Source organism: Pollachius pollachius (genome assembly GCF_949987615.1).
Source record: "Pollachius pollachius genome assembly, chromosome: 16".
NCBI classification, from domain to species: Eukaryota; Metazoa; Chordata; class Actinopteri; order Gadiformes; family Gadidae; genus Pollachius; species Pollachius pollachius.
The window spans coordinates 20,252,644-20,273,343 of record NC_136949.1 but is presented as its reverse complement, the minus strand read 5'-3'; the positions used below and the strand labels follow the sequence as shown (position 1 = coordinate 20,273,343).

At 44.6% G+C, this 20,700-nt stretch overlaps 2 protein-coding genes across 2 annotated transcripts in view; one reads left to right on the top strand and one right to left on the bottom strand.

Moving 5' to 3' along the window:
* ift172 (intraflagellar transport 172) overlaps nt 1-16,108 on the bottom strand; it is a 60,263-nt gene extending 44,155 nt beyond the window's left edge. The window contains exons 1-16 of the mRNA XM_079753303.1: nt 15,927-16,108; nt 15,354-15,497; nt 14,900-15,012; nt 14,776-14,815; nt 14,622-14,687; nt 14,424-14,503; nt 13,921-13,999; nt 13,315-13,541; nt 13,082-13,205; nt 12,326-12,421; nt 10,512-10,673; nt 9,531-9,584; nt 8,748-8,851; nt 7,885-7,970; nt 1,873-1,985; nt 225-392 (exon numbers count right to left, since the gene is read on the bottom strand). Of these exons, the coding sequence (XP_079609429.1) occupies nt 225-392; nt 1,873-1,985; nt 7,885-7,970; nt 8,748-8,851; nt 9,531-9,584; nt 10,512-10,673; nt 12,326-12,421; nt 13,082-13,205; nt 13,315-13,541; nt 13,921-13,999; nt 14,424-14,503; nt 14,622-14,687; nt 14,776-14,815; nt 14,900-15,012; nt 15,354-15,497; nt 15,927-15,965 (1,695 nt within the window). The 5' untranslated portion in view covers nt 15,966-16,108. The remainder of the gene's footprint in view (nt 1-224; nt 393-1,872; nt 1,986-7,884; nt 7,971-8,747; nt 8,852-9,530; nt 9,585-10,511; nt 10,674-12,325; nt 12,422-13,081; nt 13,206-13,314; nt 13,542-13,920; nt 14,000-14,423; nt 14,504-14,621; nt 14,688-14,775; nt 14,816-14,899; nt 15,013-15,353; nt 15,498-15,926) is intronic.
* Nucleotides 16,109-18,018: 1,910 nt separating this feature from the next.
* The window catches only part of cad (carbamoyl-phosphate synthetase 2, aspartate transcarbamylase, and dihydroorotase), a 51,343-nt gene continuing 48,661 nt past the window's right edge, over nt 18,019-20,700 (top strand). Inside the window, 2 exon segments of the mRNA XM_079753913.1 lie at nt 18,019-18,162; nt 20,438-20,577. Coding sequence (XP_079610039.1) covers nt 18,081-18,162; nt 20,438-20,577 — 222 coding nt within the window. The 5' untranslated portion in view covers nt 18,019-18,080.

Below are 20,700 nucleotides of genomic sequence, written 5' to 3'. Positions count from 1 at the left end.
TGTAAATTGTCTATGCAAAGTTTGGTTATCTACACATGGAAAAATAAATAATTTAAGTATTCAAATTAAAAACAGGATTCAAATAATTGCGTTTGCATTTATTTGAATATCTAAGAGACGGTTTGTTTTTTTCCTTAAAGTAAAATAATAATAGACTGATCATAATCATGATGAAACGTGTTTGAGTTATTGATAAACACAACAAGAAGCCGCCCATCACTCACCCTGAGGGGGAACATGGTGGTGCTCTCGGGGCTGTCGATGTTGTACCAGACACAGAGGTTGGCCCGGTTCTGGGCCACCACTACGTCACTGCCTGGCACCCATTGGACGTAGGAGCAGAAAGAAAGAAGCGTGGTCTTTATGGCGCTTTCTATGTCGTACAGGTGAAGCTGGAGAAGGAAGGAGAGAAGAAAGGTGTGAGCAGAGTGGCCTTCAAGAAGCCCTCCATGTCGTACATGGGGAGCTGGACGGAAGAGTTGAGAGCCTTCTCTAATGGTGCACTTTGCTTCCACTACCTCATCCTCATTGACAAGTAACTCCATTGGAGGAGATTGGGAGATTCACATCTTACATTTGGATTGCAAATGAAACCTTAAGGTAGATATGGTTTGACTTCTGCTGCCAACCTTTTTGATGAAAAATAATGGGATAAATGTATTCACTTTAAGGGGAGAACACTACAATATTAATGAAGTCACTATTGTCCTAGTCAAAATAAACATATATATATAATAGTGCTGTTTGACGCGTTATTAACGGCGTTAATGAAAACCAATTTTAACAGTGTTAATTTTTTTATCGCGCGATTAACGGATATGGAGCAGGGGAAAAACTCCTTAAAAGTGTGTGTGTGTGTGTTTGTGTGTCACTCTGTTCGAGCCTGCACAAGAGTTCAATGTTGTCGTTAGCTGTTACGTCTTTCTGAACAATCGCAGTTCAAGGCCCACCTGCGCTGTACCTCTTCGGGAGGGGCCGCTCAGTTTGCAGGGTTTGTAGAGAGGACAGTGGGGGGACTACTGCGAGGTGAAGTGAACCTGAGGGTTGGTAGAGAGGACTACTGCGAGGTGAAGTGAACCTGAGGGTTGGTAGAGAGGACTACTGCGAGGTGAAGTGAACCTGAGGGTTGGTAGAGAGGACTACTGCGAGGTGAAGTGAACCTGAGGGTTGGTAGAGAGGACAGTGGGAGGACTACTGCGAGGTGAAGTGAACCTGAGGGTTGGTAGAGAGGACAGTGGGGGGACTACTGCGAGGTGAAGTGAACCTGAGGGTTGGTAGAGAGGACAGTGGGGGGACTACTGCGAGGTGAAGTGAACCTGAGGGTTGGTAGAGAGGACAGTGGGGGGACTACTGCGAGGTGAAGTGAACCTGAGGGTTGGTAGAGAGGACAGTGGGGGGACTACTGCGAGGTGAAGTGAACCTGAGGGTTGGTAGAGAGGACTACTGCGAGGTGAAGTGAACCTGAGGGTTGGTAGAGAGGACTACTGCGAGGTGAAGTGAACCTGAGGGTTGGTAGAGAGGGCAGTGTGGGACGTGGACTACAGAGACTGCCCAAAAACAGGATCCAACAATGATGAATTACGGTAGCATTTAAGTTAAGCTAACAAAGTGGAATAGATTACTATGTTCAACATCATAGAAGACATACTCCCACATGAAAATAAGATTTTGTGTTCAGTGGCTCTTGAAATAAAAATCCAAGTAAAATAAATGCACGGTCAAACTCTACTATCCACTTCAACTATCTCATGTCCCACTGTCTCCTTTCCAGGTGCTTTAAAAGTGCTGTAAAGTGTTTGTGTCTCCAGATCCCTGCCCAGTTCAGGTTAATACTATGCATCATTCTATCCCCCCGGGGTCGACGTGGTTCACCTGCAGCTTCTTGTCCCGGTAGAGCAGCTTGCGGCCCGTCTCGTTCAGCTCCAGCCAGTCGATTCTAGAGTCATGGTTGAGGGTTCCCAGGTTGTAGCCTCCAGATAAGTCCACTGGGAGAGAGAGAGAGACTTTTAGAGAGAAGGATATCTGTGTAGCAGGGTTCGAACTCATGCTACAAAGAAGACACATATCCATCATGCGCATTGTGGGGGGCAGGCTAATTACAGGCACGCTGTTATTATTATTTACTATGATTAAAACCGGATTTTGCCAAGCACAACCCTGACTCCGTCCGCTCTGTACGAGGGAACTGTTACAGGCATGTTCCACTACTAATGGTACCTGGTGCAGCCATACCACATCAAATGTGTGGGACTACTTTCATGGTCGGATAATTCGGCAAATAAGAGCTTTAATTTATGAACAAATCCCTTTATTAATGGCAAGGGATGAAATAAAATCAGTCAAGGCATATATGCATTTGCTGTATCCATGGAATTAAAGGTATTAGTCACCGAATCAGAACCAGCGTTCTATCATTATAAAATCGCTATTGTGATAAATATAAAAAGTTTTTTTTCCCTCAGACTCACCCAGTCGTCCCTTAGCCCAGCTTTCCTGATCTAAATTTCTCCTAACTTGACGTCAAATGACGCGTTTGACGTCATCTCAGCAAAACTTTTCTTTCCTGCTAGAAGGGCCGAGGACTACAAATCACTTCTTCCGCCAATTTGTAAGCCAACCAATAAGAAATTAGGGGGGCGGGAGCTCGCGTACGAGGTGTAAACACAATGTCCGCCATGTTTTTTCGCCGCTTAGCTCGAGAACTAGACCGACACAAACCTTGGCAGGAGCAAATTTACAATGGGAAACAGCCGAAGTGGATTTTGAAAATCTATTGCTGGATTCTGACATTCAGGGCTATTTATACGAGCCAGAATACATCCAGGAAGAATTGAGACAAATAGAGGAGGAGGCTGCTGAACAAGCCTTGCCTGTTGCCGAGGACGAGGAGCCGGAGCGCGCCAGAGTGAACTGGTGGTGTACCTGTTTGCTCTGTTCGCCTATGGACACTAACACAGAGTCCCTGTGCTGAAGCGAATTTCAGCGATGCCAGTTTCTTCTAGAATAAATGGCTGAATCTGGCGAGGACGGGGCCATGTGTGTAACCTCTCACCCAGGCTTTACGCCTCATCTGAACAGTTCGGTATTGGATACATATTTCCGGACCCAGAAAAGGAACTGGAAACTCCAGCCAAAGCCCACCGGGAGAAACAGACGTCTGAGCATACTAACATGCTCCAATGTGTTATTACTAACACATTGGCTATAATAGTTTTGAGTCCCGGGGAACATGACAATGTATTTATCCGAAAGTAGCCGATCTTATTGGCAGAGCATAGGCTACGTTACGTTAGCTTGAAGTCTGTGTAATGCTGTATAGGCTACTCAAGGCATAATTCATCTTGCTTTGCTAATGTTGTTCTCCTTCTTTCTTAGAGTATCGGCTTCCTGTGTTGTCCAGGCCATCAGAGCTAATTACCCACAAGATGGGCAGTACCGTGGCTACCAGGAGACAGTAGATGCTCAAGATGAGCTGTGACTATTTTGACTCTACTGAACCTAAACGTTTTAATTTGTAAAAAGTTCATATTTTTTCCATGAATAAAACTTCAAATTCATGTTGGTTGTTGTGATTTGTTTACTAACCCAAGTGCTGTTATACAAAAGTAGGCCTACTGTATAAGATAAACACTTATTTCAACTGGGGAGAAAAGGTTGATTTCAAATACTTGATATGCTGAGCTACTGTAATTAGCTATTGTTTTTATGCTGTACAGTAGCATACAAATGATGCGTTTGAGAAACAAGAGCAGAAGTCTAAACTAGTCAACGTATCACAGGGATATGTTTACACAAAGTTTGCTCGCCCTACCACGCACGCTAGTATAATGGGTCCTTGCCCCTCCAAACGGAAACAGGCGGGCGGTGCAGCGAGCGCAATGAACTGTGGTAGTTGGAGGATTTCTTACTCTTGAGCCAGAGAGACCACTTTCTGCCTTTTCGGCTAGGATAAACAGATTTCAAAAATGTTTGCACATTTGTAATTCATAGAATTATTTACTTCATATATCCTTCATATCTCCACTGGTGAAGTATCCCTTGAAGCATTCACCTCAGAAACAATAACTGAAAAATATACTGTGGCGTGAGGGGGCGTGGCCTGGCGTCAGCTGCAGACAAGGGGGTGGGACAGTCAGTTTGTTTGTTTGAATTGCCGCTTTTTTGTGAACACATCTGTTTTCAATTGTGTTGATTGGTTTGTGGGTGTTTAAGCTCAGTGTGCCCATCAGTCTCTGTCGGATCGTGCCAGTATGTTACCTGTCTCTTGCTGAAAATAAACTCAGAGAAAGTGTTGAAATCAAGTAATATGTCTGCGATTGGATCCTTTTTGTACTGAAAGCCTAAAGAAAATGCCACTTAAAAGACTCAATCGTCAATAGACGATAGACTCAATAAATCCTATAATATAGAATATTCTTTTATATAAAATTACTTTTTGAATTTGTATAGATCAACATGAAAATTCTGTGGTGCTTACGGTGCATTTTATTTGTGAGGCAATAAATATAGTTGGCTATTACAAGGACGCATGAAATATACACACATTTCAATAAGCTGCCTGGACAATTAAGACAATCTCATAGTGATCATAAAGATACTATATATAATAGATATGCTGACTTGCACAGGGAGGGACTATTAACTGTACTTGAAGTATGCCTTGATGTAAACACTCATACCAACCCATAAACAAGCATACAGACCAGAACACATGCTGGGCACCAGCTAGTGATGTGCTTTGCACCAGGCCGTACGCTCACAGCTGAGAACACATATAGCTGACTGGAGGACAGCTGGGTAGACTAGTTGGGCTGATGATTAAGCAATTGAGCGTAATCGTTGGCGAAGAACAACCGTCAGCCACTTAAAGCTAGGTTTGGTCATTTATTTTAGGAGCATAGTTTTGTCCGATTTGTTGAAATTCGTGTTGAAATGCAATCCTAATCTTCCTCGTCAAAGCGATTGTCCGGGGTCGGGTCGCGGGGGCAGCAGCTCAAGCAGGGGGTCCCAGACTTCCCTTTCCCGGGCCACAGTGACCATCTCTGATGGGGGGATCCCAAGGCGTTCCCAGGCCAGTGTTGAGATATAATCTCTCCATCTAGTCCTGGGTCTTCCCCGAGATCTCCTCCCCACTGGACGGGCCTCAAACACATCCCAAGGGAGGCACCAAGTGGGCATCTTTAACAGATGCCCGAACCACCTCAACTGACTCCTTTCTAAGCAGAGGAGCGGTGTCTCTAAGCCGAGTTCCTCACGGATGGCTGATCACCCTATCCCTAAAGGCCCATTCACACCCTACGGTAAATACGGATAGGAACCCTTTCGTCCAGAGCAATACCAACGGGAATCGAGGCGGCAGTATTGAGTCAGAAGTCCAACCATTCGCGAAAATAGAGAGAGTAGTATAATATCTGATATGTGTATATATATATATATATATATATATATATGGTCATTTAAAAATGGCACAACATTTTGAGGAGAGAATCTGCGGGTTGGTTAGGGGTGTCACATGCCACCGCTGCGTGGCGGCGTGCCACCAGCCCCACCACAGCCACCTCCCGGATCCGGAGGTATGAATCGGCCTTAAGGTAGACACAAGCTACCCTCCTGAGAAAACCCATCTCGTCCTTTTGGTCATCACCCATCCCTCGAGGGTAGGAACGAAGATTGACCGGTAGATCGAGAGCTTTGCCTTGCAGCTTCAGCTCTCTATTCGTCATAACGGTGCGGTAAAGTGAACGTAATACCGCCCTGCTGCTCCGATTCTCTGGCCAATCTCATGCTCCATCGTACCCTCATTCGCGAACAAGACCCAGAGGTACTTGAGCTCCTTCACTTGGGCTAAGGACTCATTTCCTACCAGGAGTAGGCGATCCACCGGTTCCTGATAAGAGTCATGGTCTCAGATTTAGCGGTGCTGATCCTCATCCCAGTCGCCTCACTCGGCAGGGAGCCAATCCAGTGAGTGCTGAAGGTCACAGGACGATGATGCCATCAGGACCAAATCATTTGCATAAAGCAGTGATGAGATCCTCAGACCACCGTACGGCAACCCATCCCCATACCCAAAACCCCCAGGGAATGAAACTGACTTGCTGCTGAGAACGCGGACACGGCTCTCACTTTGGGAGGACAGAGATTGGATGGCCCTGAGAAGTACTCCCCGCAGCACCTCCCAGTTTCTCCAGGTGGACCCGGTCATACGCCTACTCCAGATCCACAAAACACATGTAGACCGCATGGACATACTCACAGGTCCGACGAGCCACCATCAACCCTTAACTCTGCCTCCATCATATATCTCATTTCCACTGCCACGGGGCCGGGCCGGTGCCGGGTCTAGTTCCAGTTCTGTGCATTCCGACTACAATATGCCAGGTGCCCTAAAGCCTAGGGGGTATCCTGGCTATGTTTCTGTTTTATTTACTACGATTACACTATATAATAATATACTAATAATAAAGACAATAAATATTCTAATGCACAACATAATATAATAATAATATACGAGAATATAAGAGTCCAAATGTCATGAGTAACCAGTCAAATAGAGCACCATCTCCACTTACTGACATTTCTTGGCTTTGTTACTCTGAATGTTTTAGAAGAAAATCACATTTCAGTTTTATCTTAAGTAAGTCTTACAAAAATGATTGTAACCGAAAAAGGAAGTCACAGCAACAGGATCTGCTGAAGCACATGGAGAGGGTGGACGAAAGAAGGGATGGATTGTTCCCTGAGCAGAACCAACAATTCAATGAGCAAATCTTACAAATATTGGAGACCATAAGCAATGCTATAGTGGGCCTCATGGGACAAATTGTGGCTTCAATTGAAGAAGAGCAATAATATGCCCTCCCACCAGGGGAGGATGATGCTCCTCCGATTACCGGCTTCCAAATAAAAGAAATATGTGTATGTGTGTTTGTGTTTATTCTCCTTGCGTATTGAAATAGCGCATTAATGCAAACCGGACATCAGCTCCTTCCTGCTGGCCCCGATCAGGTAGAGCTTTTACTGGGGGTTGCAAGGTCACACGTATGTCTGCAATATCTTCGGAAAAGCGGTCACCATTCTCCTCACAAATGTTGTGTAACACACAGTACAATATCAAACGCTGCTCGGGTTTATATCAGGGAGGCTGTTCCTCCCCACCACGTCTCTCCAGGTGTCTCCGTCGTTACCCAAGTGGGCGTTGAAGTCTCCCAGCAGAACTACGGAGTCCCCTACGGGGGCCCCATACAGGACTCCATTCAGGGTCTCCAAGAATACCGAGTACTGTATGCACCGAACTGCTGTTCAGTGCATACACACAAACAACAGTCAAGCGTTTCCCCCCCACCACCCTTAGGCGTAGGGAGGCGACCCTCTCGTCCACCAGGGTAAACTCAAACACAGAGGCGCTCAGCCGGGGATTTATGAGTATCCCCACACCCGCCCGGCGCCTCACGCCCCTGGCACCTCCGGAGAAGAACTGAGTCCAACCCCTATCCAGGAGTACGGTACCAGGGCTGAGACGTAGAGGTAAGCCCCACCAGCTCTAACTGGTGGCGCTCCACCTCCCTCACAAGCTCCGGTTCTTTCCCCACAGTGAGGTGACGTTCCACGTCCCCAGAGCCAGCTTCTGCAGCTCGGGTCTGGTCCGTCGAGACCCCTGACCTTCACTGTCAACCATGTGCCCGCGCACCTGAACCCAGGCTTCCCCCGGGCCGGGACTCTCCTCCTCTATCTCGGTTGTTCATGGGGGTCTATGTGAACCATTCTTAGTCTGGCCCCTCACCGGAGAACAAATGTACAAATGTGATTTAGCATTTAGGACAGTTATCCATTGATCAATGCCATTCCAATGAAACAAAACATTCACTGCCCAGATCTCCTTACCAATGGCAATAGTCTTCAGGTCAATCAGGTATGCAAGCTTCTTGTTATCTTCCACTCCTTTCTGCTTTCTCTCATTCAAACGGACACTGTGAATACACAGATAGACAAACAGAGAGGTAAGGAGAGAGAGAGAGAAGGAGAGAGAGAAAGATAAAGAGAGAGAAAGAGAGAGAGAGAGAGAGACTAGCCTAAATCAAACAGCGGCCAGAGTAGGTAAGTTAATTATGTACAAATAGTTACGTAACTTGGAGTCAATATGAGCATACCGTTTTATTTTCCCTTTAAAAATGCATTTTTTTTTTTACGGCTGTTAAAATTGGTTTCCTGTTTATGATGACGATAGGCATGAACCTCCATCAACAACCCTAGACTGTGTTACAATAAATGGACTATATTGCTGCATTACTGTATGAGTTGTATTCAATAAATGGACTATTTTATTGAGTTACAGTCTGAGTTGTTTTCAATAAATGGACTATATCACTGAGTTACAGTCTGGGTTTTCTACAATAAATGACTATATTACTGAGTTAGAGCCAGAGTTAATAAATAATAGGACTTTAATACCATGTTAACATGTTTTTTTTCAATAACAGGACCTTAATACTATGTTAACATGTGTGTTTTCTTCAATAATAGGACCTTAATACTATGTAAACATATCGTTTTTTTCAATAATAGTACTTTAATACCATGTAAACATGTGGGTTTTCTTGAATAATAGGACTTCAATACTATGTTACACATCATATGACATCATATGGACCAAAAGTGAACGTGTCATGATCGAGTGAATGGTGACACACTATTCTATGTTCAAGCCAAGCTGGTTTGGTGCCATGTTGTTCTCCTCCCACACCAACCTGATGAGATGAGGGTTCATGAACTCTGTCCTGACCGATCCCAGGATCTGGTTGTTCTCATACTCGACCAGGCTGAGTTCCCCTGCGTTAAATATCATGCAAACCTGAAACACAAAAACAACAGGTCACTGGAATAGAAAACTATGATACCACACACACCTGGAAAACAAGAGAGAGGAAATTCAATAATTATGTTGGTGTACAGAATGAACATCAACAATATTATACTCACTATCAATTGAATTGTAATGCCTTTTTAAGTATATTTCAAACACAATGGTGATATAATGCAATTGTACTGCAAGTGTGTTTCGAATGCTAGAAATCATACTTTTCACTGGTGTACTTCAGTACACCTAAAGGATGTCAAAAGTTGTGCCATTTTAGAATACTATTTACACTTGGAGTAAACTGAAGTATATCTATAGTACTTAAGGTATACCTTAGTACATTTTTGTATAATTGAATGCGACAAAATTAGTACAGAATACAGTTACATACTAAAAGTGTACTTAGTACATCCTTTCAAAAGTGTAGTTGAAGTATAATATTTTTATTATATATTTTTCCGTGTTTGTTTCCGTGTGTGTTTCCATGTTTGTGTGTGTGTTTCCGTGTGTGTGTTTCCGTGTGTGTGCGTGTTTCCGTGTGTGTGCGTGTTTCCGTGTTTGTGTGTTTCTGTGTGTGTGTGTGTTTCCGTGTGTGTGTGTGTGTGTGTGTGTGTGTGTGTGTGTGTGTGTGTGCGTTTTCGTTTGTGTTTCTGTGTGTGTGTGTTTTAGTTACCGTTTCATTTTCAAAGAAGAACTTTTCATTCCCCCCGGAGCCTGGCCATGCAACCTGAGCCAGTCAAACGATTTACATTAAATACAGTCAGTGTTTCCCCTATATGCATTCGGATTGTAAGCGCCACTGCACAAAAAAAAGTTGGCATAGATCTTAATCACAATAAAACGTGACACTGATTTTGAAACGGCCTATTGTAATTTCTGCATCTATTATCTAAATATTTATTAGTAATACAGGGGAAAAAAAGAGAAAATCACATTGGCATGTGGATTTACGGTGTGTGCCACTAAAATGTATGGTTGTGCCCCTAAACTTTTCAGTTAGGGGCCACAGTGCTCCTAGTGAAAAAAGTTAGTCTGGAGCCCTGAAGTTCACGGCACATTTGCACAATGATCTGGTCTCAGCAGATACCGTGTCTCTGTTGGTTGTTATGTCATATTTGGAAGCTCAATCTGTACATTTTTTTCCAAAAAATCTCACCAGAAGTAACCATTTAAAGGGTTATTTTTCACATTTTTCTTCCGGGGGCATGCCCCATGGACCCCCCTAATGTTGCTAGGTTACTAACTCACAGCACCACTGCTACAAAAAAATATAGGAAACACTGACAGTGCATCCAAACCTTGTGGCAGATATACATGCAAAGATACATTTATAAATACAGAACGCCACTTAGGATGGGTCACAGAGTGGTATAGCAGAGTGGTAGGGAGGACACTGAGGGCTATAGCAGAGTGGTAGGGAGGACACTGAGGGCTATAGCAGAGCGGTAGGGAGGACACTGAGGGCTATAGCAGAGCGGTAGGGAGGACACTGAGGGCTATAGCAGAGCGGTAGGGAGGACACTGAGGGCTATAGCAGAGCGGTAGGGAGGACACTGAGGGCTATAGCAGAGTGGTAGGGAGGACACTGAGGGCTATAGCAGAGCGGTAGGGAGGACACTGAGGGCTATAGCAGAGTGGTCACTGAGGAGCTGACCTCACTGAGCTTGTTGGTGAGCAGGTCTCCAAGCAGCAGGGTGTCTGACGTGTGAGCCACGAGGTAGCGGTCCGACCCCATGATCTTCACTTCCTCGATCTCATAGCCGTACTGAGACTTGAGGACCACCCGCGTCCCGCTGGACAGGTTCCTCACGATCACCTAGACGGTGTGGTGGGTGGGGGGGGGGGGGGGGAGACATGGATCTGAATGAGTATGGAAAGTAAGAAGATAATCTGGGATCACGACATCCTACTGTGTTAGAGCAGGGGCTCTGCCTGGACCAGGGATTCTTTTTGACAAACAAGCTGTATTTTAAGGCTTTTTCTTCACCTGGCATAGGGCTGAACCAATTTCAGAATTCAAACCGACATTGCAATGTAGAAGAAAAAATTTGCTTTTTCTTTTACAATTCAACAGTTAAATAAAGATGTTATAATATCAATTTGTGCATCAATTAATCTCAACACATAGGCCTGGCCTAAAGGAAAGAGCAGTTTATATGTTGACTGCTTCCAAGGTTGTGTTGGTCATACTATAGAATGATTAATTGCTTGTTTACTGAATAATACAGAACATAAGGAACTTTAAAAAGAAAAATCGCATTCTAAATCGCAATCACAAAATTGGTTGAAATAATCGCGATTAGATTATTTCCCCAATCATTCAGACCTAGAGCCGATTTATTTCATATTTGTCCTGTTAACACATTGGGCAATGTTTCACACTTGTTTCCCTGACTGCCAAACGATGTCCTTGATATTAGGAAAAAACCTGTTGAATAACGATATCAGCGACCTAATAGTGGTAAATATTGTCCAATGTTGAGTCTTTAGACCAAGACTAATCAGAAAGAATTCTGACCTATTTCAACAGGCTTTTAAATTTTGCAAGAGTATATCGTCAATCTAACGTTACTGCAGTGAGCCTCATACTGAAGTGTGAATGGTAAATCTCCATTAGGCGCTTATGGAACCCAACCTACAACATCATGATTGGTCGAAACAAATATGAGGCCAAAGAATTTGAGCTCGTCTCTAGTCTGATTTGTAAGACTATAAGAAGCCAACAACGACTGGCCAGTTATTTCCCTTAAGAAGGCCCTTTTCAATTGTTTTTTTCTTACATTCAACAGCTTCTTCTGTTTATTTATAAATATATTTATAATAATGTTGGTATGCTGTATATCCGATGACAGTTGTGATACCTCAAAGATTATGACATTGTGATGATTCAGTCATTCTGAAATGTATATCTGTAGGGTTTTTGATTTGATTGAAAATGTGGTTTAAAATATGCAAGAAACATGTCATGGAATGACAGAAACCAAACCAAGGCTCTATTTTCCTTATTTTTTTCTTAACACATTTGAAAAGGAGTGGGAAGAAGTATACACTTGTTTAATCCCAACCCCTTTCATTAAATCATACAATAATTATAAACTACTACCTGTTTCCTTTACTTAAATTAAACTTGCAATTTATGCCTGAAAAACTAATTATGTAATATTAAAGTTGCCCACTTGGAAGCACAAAACATATTTTCTAAAGCTAAGCAAATACAGTACATTATATATAGTATACCTACACATACACCTATACACATATAATTACATATGCACAAATACAAATAAATTCATACACATTATATATTGTTTATATATGTAATGTTTATATGTTGTGTATATCTGAAGTGTATATATGATGGACCATTATCTCCACATTAATAAAATGCACTGTAAACAACAATTCATGTTAGAAACTAAATATCTTAAACTTTGAAAACATTTTCTAGGTCTATCCAGCTGGATGTACCTGGCTCGGACCGACGTAAGTCATCTCAAACTTGTTCTTGTAGATACTCCTCCTCAGACAGCAGTCAAACTGCTCCACACCCCCACACAACGTTCCCTGTCACACACACACACACACACACACACACACACACACACACACACACACACACACACACACACAAGGAAGTTAACTTATGATGGAAATAAAGTGAAAAGAAATAAACACAGAGACGGAGAGATCAAGAGAGAAAATACGGAGAGAAAACTCAGATTATTCCACTGGACTGAAAGGATCAGCATCCGTTTTTAATCATGAAACTGCACTTCTGCTTCATACAATAAGTATATGTATATATATGTACTTGTTACATTATCTAAAAATTTATTTCAATGCTTGGGAGAAAGCGTATCTTTAATTGAAACGTCACGCCAATAAAGCTTTATTTAATTGATTTGAGACAGAAAGACAGAGTGAGAGATCAGAGTGAGAGAGCAGAGTGAGAGATCAGAGTGAGAGATCAGAGTGAGAGATCAGAGTGAGAGAGCAGAGTGAGAGAGCAGAGTGAGAGAGCAGAGTGAGAGAGCAGAGAGAGAGTGAGAGAGCAGAGTGAGAGAGCAGAGTGAGAGAGCAGAGTGAGAGGGCAGAGTGAGAGAGCAGAGTGAGAGAGCAGAGTGAGAGATCACAGTGAGAGAGCAGAGTGAGAGAGCAGAGTGAGAGAGTAGAGTGAGAGAGCAGAGTGAGAGAGCAGAGTGAGAGAGCAGAGTATGTGCATACCACACAGAGTCGGGATCCGTCCTTCTTCCAGGCCAGGGCGGTGATGGTGTACAAGTTAGGGATCTCTTTGGGCTTGGCCTCGTCCCACAGGCCACGCCGTGGTGCCCAGTTAAACACACGCAGTCTGGACAGAAAAACATTCAGAACCATTTATAAGGCCGCTAGGCAAACAAAGTGTCCAATAGCAGGATCACATGTTCCTTGTTCAGAAGCCACCTCTCCCTGTCACTGACCGATTGTAGCTTCCAAACACAACAGACTGTCCGCTGGGGCTGGTGGCCGCAGCGGTCAGTTCCTTCTCAGTGCGGTCGCGGCTGTAGTCAAAGGTCTGCAGCACGTTGCCTTCTTTGCCATAAGCCACAATCTTCCGGTCACAGCCGCCCACCATTATGCTGTTGGCTCCCCAGGCCAAGGCATAGGGCGGAACCGGATGCACAAACAGTTTCCCCTGTGAGTGCGTCTGTGTGTGTGAGAGAATAATAGAAATAAGTGAAAAGAGAGATAGAATAAGAAAAAGAATGGCGTACCCACACACACAGACACACACTAGGAAAGGGTGTAATGGAAATAAAGTGAGAGACCGAGAGAAACAGAAAGACAGAGAGCCAGAGAGACACACACAGAGTAGACAGAGTGGGCAAGAAGCTCTCTATCTCTAGTGATTGTAGAGTAGGTATAGATGTCAAAGTGCCATAGTCAAATGTTTAGGATCATTTTGCCAAGCAGGCCTTTTTCATTCATCCCAATGTATGCAACTGGTCGCTAACACAACCACTGATGAGGTTAGTGGGCCACAATATTAGAGTGATTAATGAAATAACCGACTTGTCTTTGGTTACCTGAGACTCTCCTGAACCAAAGAAGTATCGCACCACGGTTCCATCTGCATGGCCAGACAAGATGCCTTGCCCTGAAACACTAGCAGAAACAACAGCAAACTGTATAACAGTGGATAAATGAACCATGTCTTGGATGAAACAGACAGGAAATGCAAGACTGCACTCCAATTTGCGGGATAGATTTTAGTTGGAGAGAGGTTTGAAAGGGAGCATTTGATCCTTGAGTATGAGTAGAGTATATTTTTGAATTTCCCCCTGGGGATCAATAAAGTATCTGTCTATCTATCTATCTATCTATCTATCTAGAATCTTATGTATTCTTTGGATAACCAAATCAAGTCTCTGACACACCTTTTCCTCATTGTTGCTTTTCTACAGTTAGTTGGAAAGAAAAATACATCTCCTTTGTCTTACCATTATAACTATTAGCTTGCTTGGTAAACAGACAAACAGACAGCCAACAGACAGCAGACAGGGAGACAACAGACAGACCCAGCACTTACTTGGATGCCAGCGAAACGACAGCAGACTCAGTTCCATAGATGGTAGATGACTTATTTGTCTGAGTGTTTGCGAGGCGAACCTGTTGAGACAACAAAAAGAGCTCAGTTCACTTGTGTATTCTTCAACCACTCACATTCAATATTTCATCTTGGATGATTGGATAGTTAACTGTGGAAGCTGCAATCTGGTATGCTCACCTTGCCTTCCACTAAACCAAAGACAATAGCATGCTCTGCTGGCCAAAGCAAGCATGTTACAGAACTCTGAAAAAATAGAAAAGGCAACCGTTAAATAAATACATCAGTTCATTGAACAGGTAGGATTGAAATACAAAAATGCATATTAACTTACAGTTTGTACAAATTTGTTGCAAATGGCTTTCTTGTCCCCCCTTGAGAAATGAGAAAAGACTCAAGTAACATGCACAGATATTCAAAGCAAATAATTTACAAGGAAATCATTACAAGAATATTACCATTCTTCCCCTATTCTGTAGACGAAGATGATGTTGTCCGACTGGCCGATGGCAATCTTAGTAGAGTCTGGGGAGAAGGCCATGTCCTTGACCACGTAGCTCTGCTTCCCATACTGTAACAGCGTGTACTACTTGGTTACATTACAATGCCTATACTGTATTGCATACAGTACATTCTTGGTGTACGTTCCTTTATCAGAAAATAACTACACGTTGACACAGTTCTCTGTAACAATTTAAAAGGATCATTTGAGAAAGTAACTGTTTCATGAGGTCATTTGGACAGGAAGATAAATGTGATGAACAAATTGGACATTTACATGTCCTTTTCCAAATGTTGACATCAACCACATGTGCATGGACATTCCTGCAACACAATATTGGACCTAACATCATTGACTAGGTGTACCACTACATTTTTAAGAATAGCACAGCCACATGTTTCTGGCCATACTTTTGCGTCAATGGGCTTTGTGGAGAACTTGTCTCTCCTCTCCCCGTGCTCGTCGTACAGCAGCACCACTCGGTCCACGCTGCACACCGCCAGCCGGCTGCTGTTGGGCGCCCAGGCCATGCACGTCACCTTCACAGCACCCTCCTGTTGCATGGGAAAACAACCCGTTGACTTTTCCGTCATCAGATGACTGACACTATAGCAGTATCCGTCATCTAGAGTGTGTCCCTGCTCGGTCCCGAGCAGGGACACACTCTAGATGACGGATACTGCTTCCTTCTTTTACAATATCCGTTGTGTCACGTTTTGAACAGAATAGCGACTACCGATAGCCGTCGAGTAGAGCGGGGCTAAACAGATAGCTGACTAGTCGATAGCAGGGGACTGGTAGGCTATCTCGGTCGCTGCAGGGACATATTAAAGATGACGAATACTGCTTCGTTCTTTTACAATATCCGTTGTGTTACGTTTTGAACAGAATAGCGACTACCGATAGCCTTTGAGAAGAGCGGGGCTAAACAGCTATACCTGGGGAATTAACGCTAATGTCAGCTAGCCCACCAGTTCTCTTACCTGGGGAGTTAGCAGCGTCTTGAGATGCTTCAGCTGCATGTTTCAAAAGCGGGAGTCCTACCAACACGGCGGTGACTGTGGGGGTCTAAATCCTACAAGACACTCGATGTAAATATTCCCTTCTATGACCACAGCAGGACACGTTGGTGGTAAACATCGCCGTCCATAGTTACCGTTGTCAAGGCGGGTTGGGCTTAAAGAGTCAAGACCAAACCGGAAGTAAGCGAAAATCACCGCTACCCTATTTTGTGTGGCATAATGTTCACATGTTTCGCAGTAGTATTGTACACCTTAAATTTATTTAATACGAGTTCAACAATACAAAAGGCCCTTTCTGTTGTTGAATTGTTGAAAAGGAGCACCTGGAGATGCCGGGGATTGAACCCGGGGCCTCATACATGCAAAGCATGCGCTCTACCACTGAGCTACATCCCCTCATAGTTTCCGTTGCGGAAGTTAATACTACCTAGAAAATGCATTTCCTGCAGAAAATACATGCGAACGCCGAATGAAAAGCGCAAAGCATTGCTGAAAATGCAGAAATGTAAAATAAATTGGTCTGAATAATCTGAATGGTTAAATGTATTGCACTGCACGGCAGGAAATCTGCAAGGTCAAATGAATTCCATTGCACTGCTGATAACCTGGAATTTGAAATGTAAAACAGACTGAATGTGAATTGCATTAAAGGAGAAATAGTAGTAGCAGAGAATGTCTTGTAGTAGCTTTTGTGATAGCCACTACCATGCGAGACTGGAATTCAACGAGACCAACTGAAACTATACGAAGCGGTTTTACTTGTAAGCTGTGGTCGAGTTGTAAAAAAAAAAGCCAGGGGGGATGGTGGATTTTAACTTTAAGGGACAGATAATTTGTGCTGATGACAGCGTATATAGTGGGAGACCAACGTGTGATAATAATAATAAAAATAATAATAATAAAAATAATAATAATAATAATAATAATAATAATAACAATAATCATTATTATTATTATTATTATTATTATTATTATTATTATTATTATTATTATTATTATTATTATATATTTTATCCCCAAAAACGCAGCTGATCGGACGCACCACACGATTCGGAGGCATGCATCACATTTAAGGATTTTAAAAACTGATCGTTTTTTTCTATTTTTTCAAAAATGCATTCGGCAGAGAAGGGAGACTAGAGTTGCTCACGGGTTGGAATGAAAGGGAGAAAAGGGGACAGAGTTGTCTGCGGAAGCGATGTCGGAGATGCAGAGACAGCTTCGCGCTACCAGTGTCTGTCTCGTACGGTGTGGAATGAGAGCTCGTTAAAGCACTATTGCGCCGCAAGCGTTCCTGCGTGCTTGCGCAATAGCATACTGCCCGAGAATGCAGTATCGATGTCAAATCTGTCCCTGGGAAAGGTACCGTTGCGCCGAATTGAAAAAGGAAACCACTTTAATGAAATAGCGGTAATATTTCCACATTAATTGATAAAATAACAGGGGATGAGAAGGGGGGATGGCTGTTTCAGAAGAGGGATGATTTTGATCATTTTAATTCCAAAGGGGGATGCCATCCCCCCTCTACTCGAGTGCTGAATGTGGCTCTAAATAAGTTGTTTTGCCAGAGCCCAATTTATGCAAACAAGAATAACATATATTGTGTGTATAAAATAGTGCTAAAATATGATCTGTATTTAAATGTTGTGTGCAAGACAAGATAATCTTAAACCAACTCAAACCAAACAAGTTTGGATGGGAGCGCTGTCTCCTCCACCACCAAGTCTCCCATTCCCATCGACGTGGTGACGTCTTCACACGACGCTTTATAAATGGTCGGATCAGTCCACTCTGCTTTGGCGTCGGGGGACGTGTTGTACTGTCTGGTCGGATCAGTCCACTCTGCTCTGCTGCGTAGGAACGCGTTTGTCAGCGTAGGGACCTAAAGTAATTTGTTTTTACATCGTATTGGTTATTCGTGTATCCATTTGTTCGATCAACACACGTTGTGCTGAAACACGCGGTATCCCCTCCGGTGTTATTATTGGTGCTGTGAGCGGCCCCCGTAGAGCAGCGTGGGCTTCACGTGTACAGAGCAGCAACGTGGAGAACATCCTCCCGCTACAGCCCATAACCCAGCCCTCTGTCCCGAAGCCGAACTAAGTTCATTAAAGAATGGCGTCCTTGATTCTGGAAGATGGGACCGTGTTCCGAGGTCGGCCTTTCGGGGCCGACGTGTCGGTGTCGGGAGAAGTGGGTGAGTTGGGCTAGCGTTGTAGAGGAGGTATCGGATTTATATATCTTAAATGTATCTTATATTCACCATCATTCATATTTCAGTGGGCGTTACACGTACAATGTTAACAGTAGATACCCACAAACTTTTCGTGGACCGACTTCTTTCATAAACTAACTTCCGTAGTGAGTACCCAGCGGTGGAGAGTAATGAATGAGTAGTGAGTACCCACCGGTGGAGAGTAGTGAATGAGTAGTGAGTACCCACCGGTGGAGAGTAGTGAATGAGTAGTGAGTACCCACCGGTGGAGAGTAGTGAATGAGTAGTGAGTACCCACCGGTGGAGAGTAGTGAATGAGTAGTGAGTACCCACCGGTGGAGAGTAGTGAGCACCCCCGGTGGAGAGTAGTGAGTACCCACCGGTGGAGAGTAGTGAGTACCCCCCGGTGGAGAGTAGTGAGTACCCACCGGTGGAGAGGAGTGAGAACCCACCGGTGGAGAGGAGTGAGTGAGTACTGAGTACCCACCGGTGGAGAGTAGTGAGTACCCACCGGTGGAGAGGAGTGAGTGAGTAGTGAGTAACCACCGGTGGAGAGGAGTGAATGAGTAGTGAGTACCCACCGGTGGAGAGTAGTGAATGAGTAGTGAGTACCCACCAGGGGAGAGTAGTGAGTACCCACCGGTGGAGAGGAGTGAGTACCCACCGGTGGAGAGTAGTGAATGGGTAGTGAGTACCCACCGGTGGAGAGGAGTGAGCACCCCCGGTGGAGAGGAGTGAGTACCCACCGGTGGAGAGTAGTGAATGAGTAGTGAGTACCCACCGGGGGAGGGTAGTGAGTACCCACCGGTGGAGAGGAGTGAGTGACCCCCCCCCCCCCGTGCAGAGGAGTGAGTGAGTACCCACCGGTGGAGAGGAGTGAATGAGTAGTGAGTACCCACCGGTGGAGAGTAGTGAATGAGTAGTGAGTACCCACCGGTGGAGAGTAGTGAATGAGTAGTGAGTACCCACCGGTGGAGAGTAGTGAGCACCCCCGGTGGAGAGTAGTGAGTACCCACCGGTGGAGAGTAGTGAGTACCCACCGGTGGAGAGGAGTGAGTGAGTACTGAGTACCCACCGGTGGAGAGGAGTGAGTGAGTAGTGAGTACCCACCGGTGGAGAGGAGTGAATGAGTAGTGAGTACCCACCGGTGGAGAGTAGTGAATGAGTAGTGAGTACCCACCAGGGGAGAGTAGTGAGTACCCACCGGTGGAGAGGAGTGAGTACCCACCGGTGGAGAGTAGTGAATGAGTAGTGAGTACCCACCGGTGGAGAGTAGTGAATGAGTAGTGAGTACCCACCGGTGGAGAGTAGTGAATGAGTAGTGAGTACCCACCGGTGGAGAGTAGTGAGTGACCCCCCCCCCCCCCCGTGCGGAGTAGTGAGAGAGTAGTGAGTACCCCCCAGGTGGAGAGTAGTGAATGAGTAGTGAGTACCCACCGGTGGAGAGTAGTGAGTGACCCCCCCCCCCCCCCCCCCCCCGTGCAGAGTAGTGAGAGAGTAGTGAGTACCCCCCAGGTGGAGAGGAGTGAATGAGTAGTGAGTACCCCCCAGGTGGAGAGTAGTGAGTATTCCCCTGGTGCAGAGTAGTAAGAGAGTACTCTGTACCCCCCCAGTTGAGAGTAGTGAGTACCCCCCCCCCCCCCCGTGGAGTGTAGTGTGAGTAGTACTCACTACCCTCCACAGGTGGTACTCACTACTCTCGAGAGTAGGGAGTAGTGAGACTCACTGAGAACCCACCAGTGTCATGTCCACTAAAGTCCTGAGCTAGTACAAGCCAAGCTACTAACCACACATGTTGGCCTGGCCTGGCTGGCTGCTGGCACAGGTCTGCAAGCTTGAGCAGGAACAATAACTTGATCCTCATTTCTTTTTTGAGGAAAGAAATGAACAGCTGCTTTGCCTTCTGGCCTTGACAGTATTGCGTCTCTTAAGGGCTCCACATACAGTACACAACCGACAACACACAACAAACATCCATGAGCAACAATAAGTTGAGTTTGATATGGCTCATCAATAACGTATGCAATGACGACAGGTCTTTCACGCTATACGTATCCTACGTTTATGCAGTAAACATATGACGAACTGCTAATGTTTAATAACTTTGATCTCATAATGAAAAATATGTTTGTACACAAAGTCAACCTCGGAAAACATCCCGAAAACCCACTCAGAGCGGTGCAATATGTGTTAAACCACACATGCCTATATTGCCTAAACATGGCTCAAACAAAGACGTGTGTGTGTGTGCTTCCAGTGTTTCAGACGGGCATGGTGGGATACCCTGAAGCTCTGACGGACCCCTCATACCGCTGTCAGATCCTGACGCTCACGTACCCCCTGGTCGGGAACTACGGGGTCCCCCACGATGAGGAGGGCAAGTTTGGACTCAGCAAGGTGAACCCACAACCGCAAATTTACTCTTTTTAATCATTGGTATCGTGTCATTTAATGATCTGAAACACTTGCACCTAAGAGGTCAACATACTTAGTGTTCGAAATAGATGGTCATCTATATTG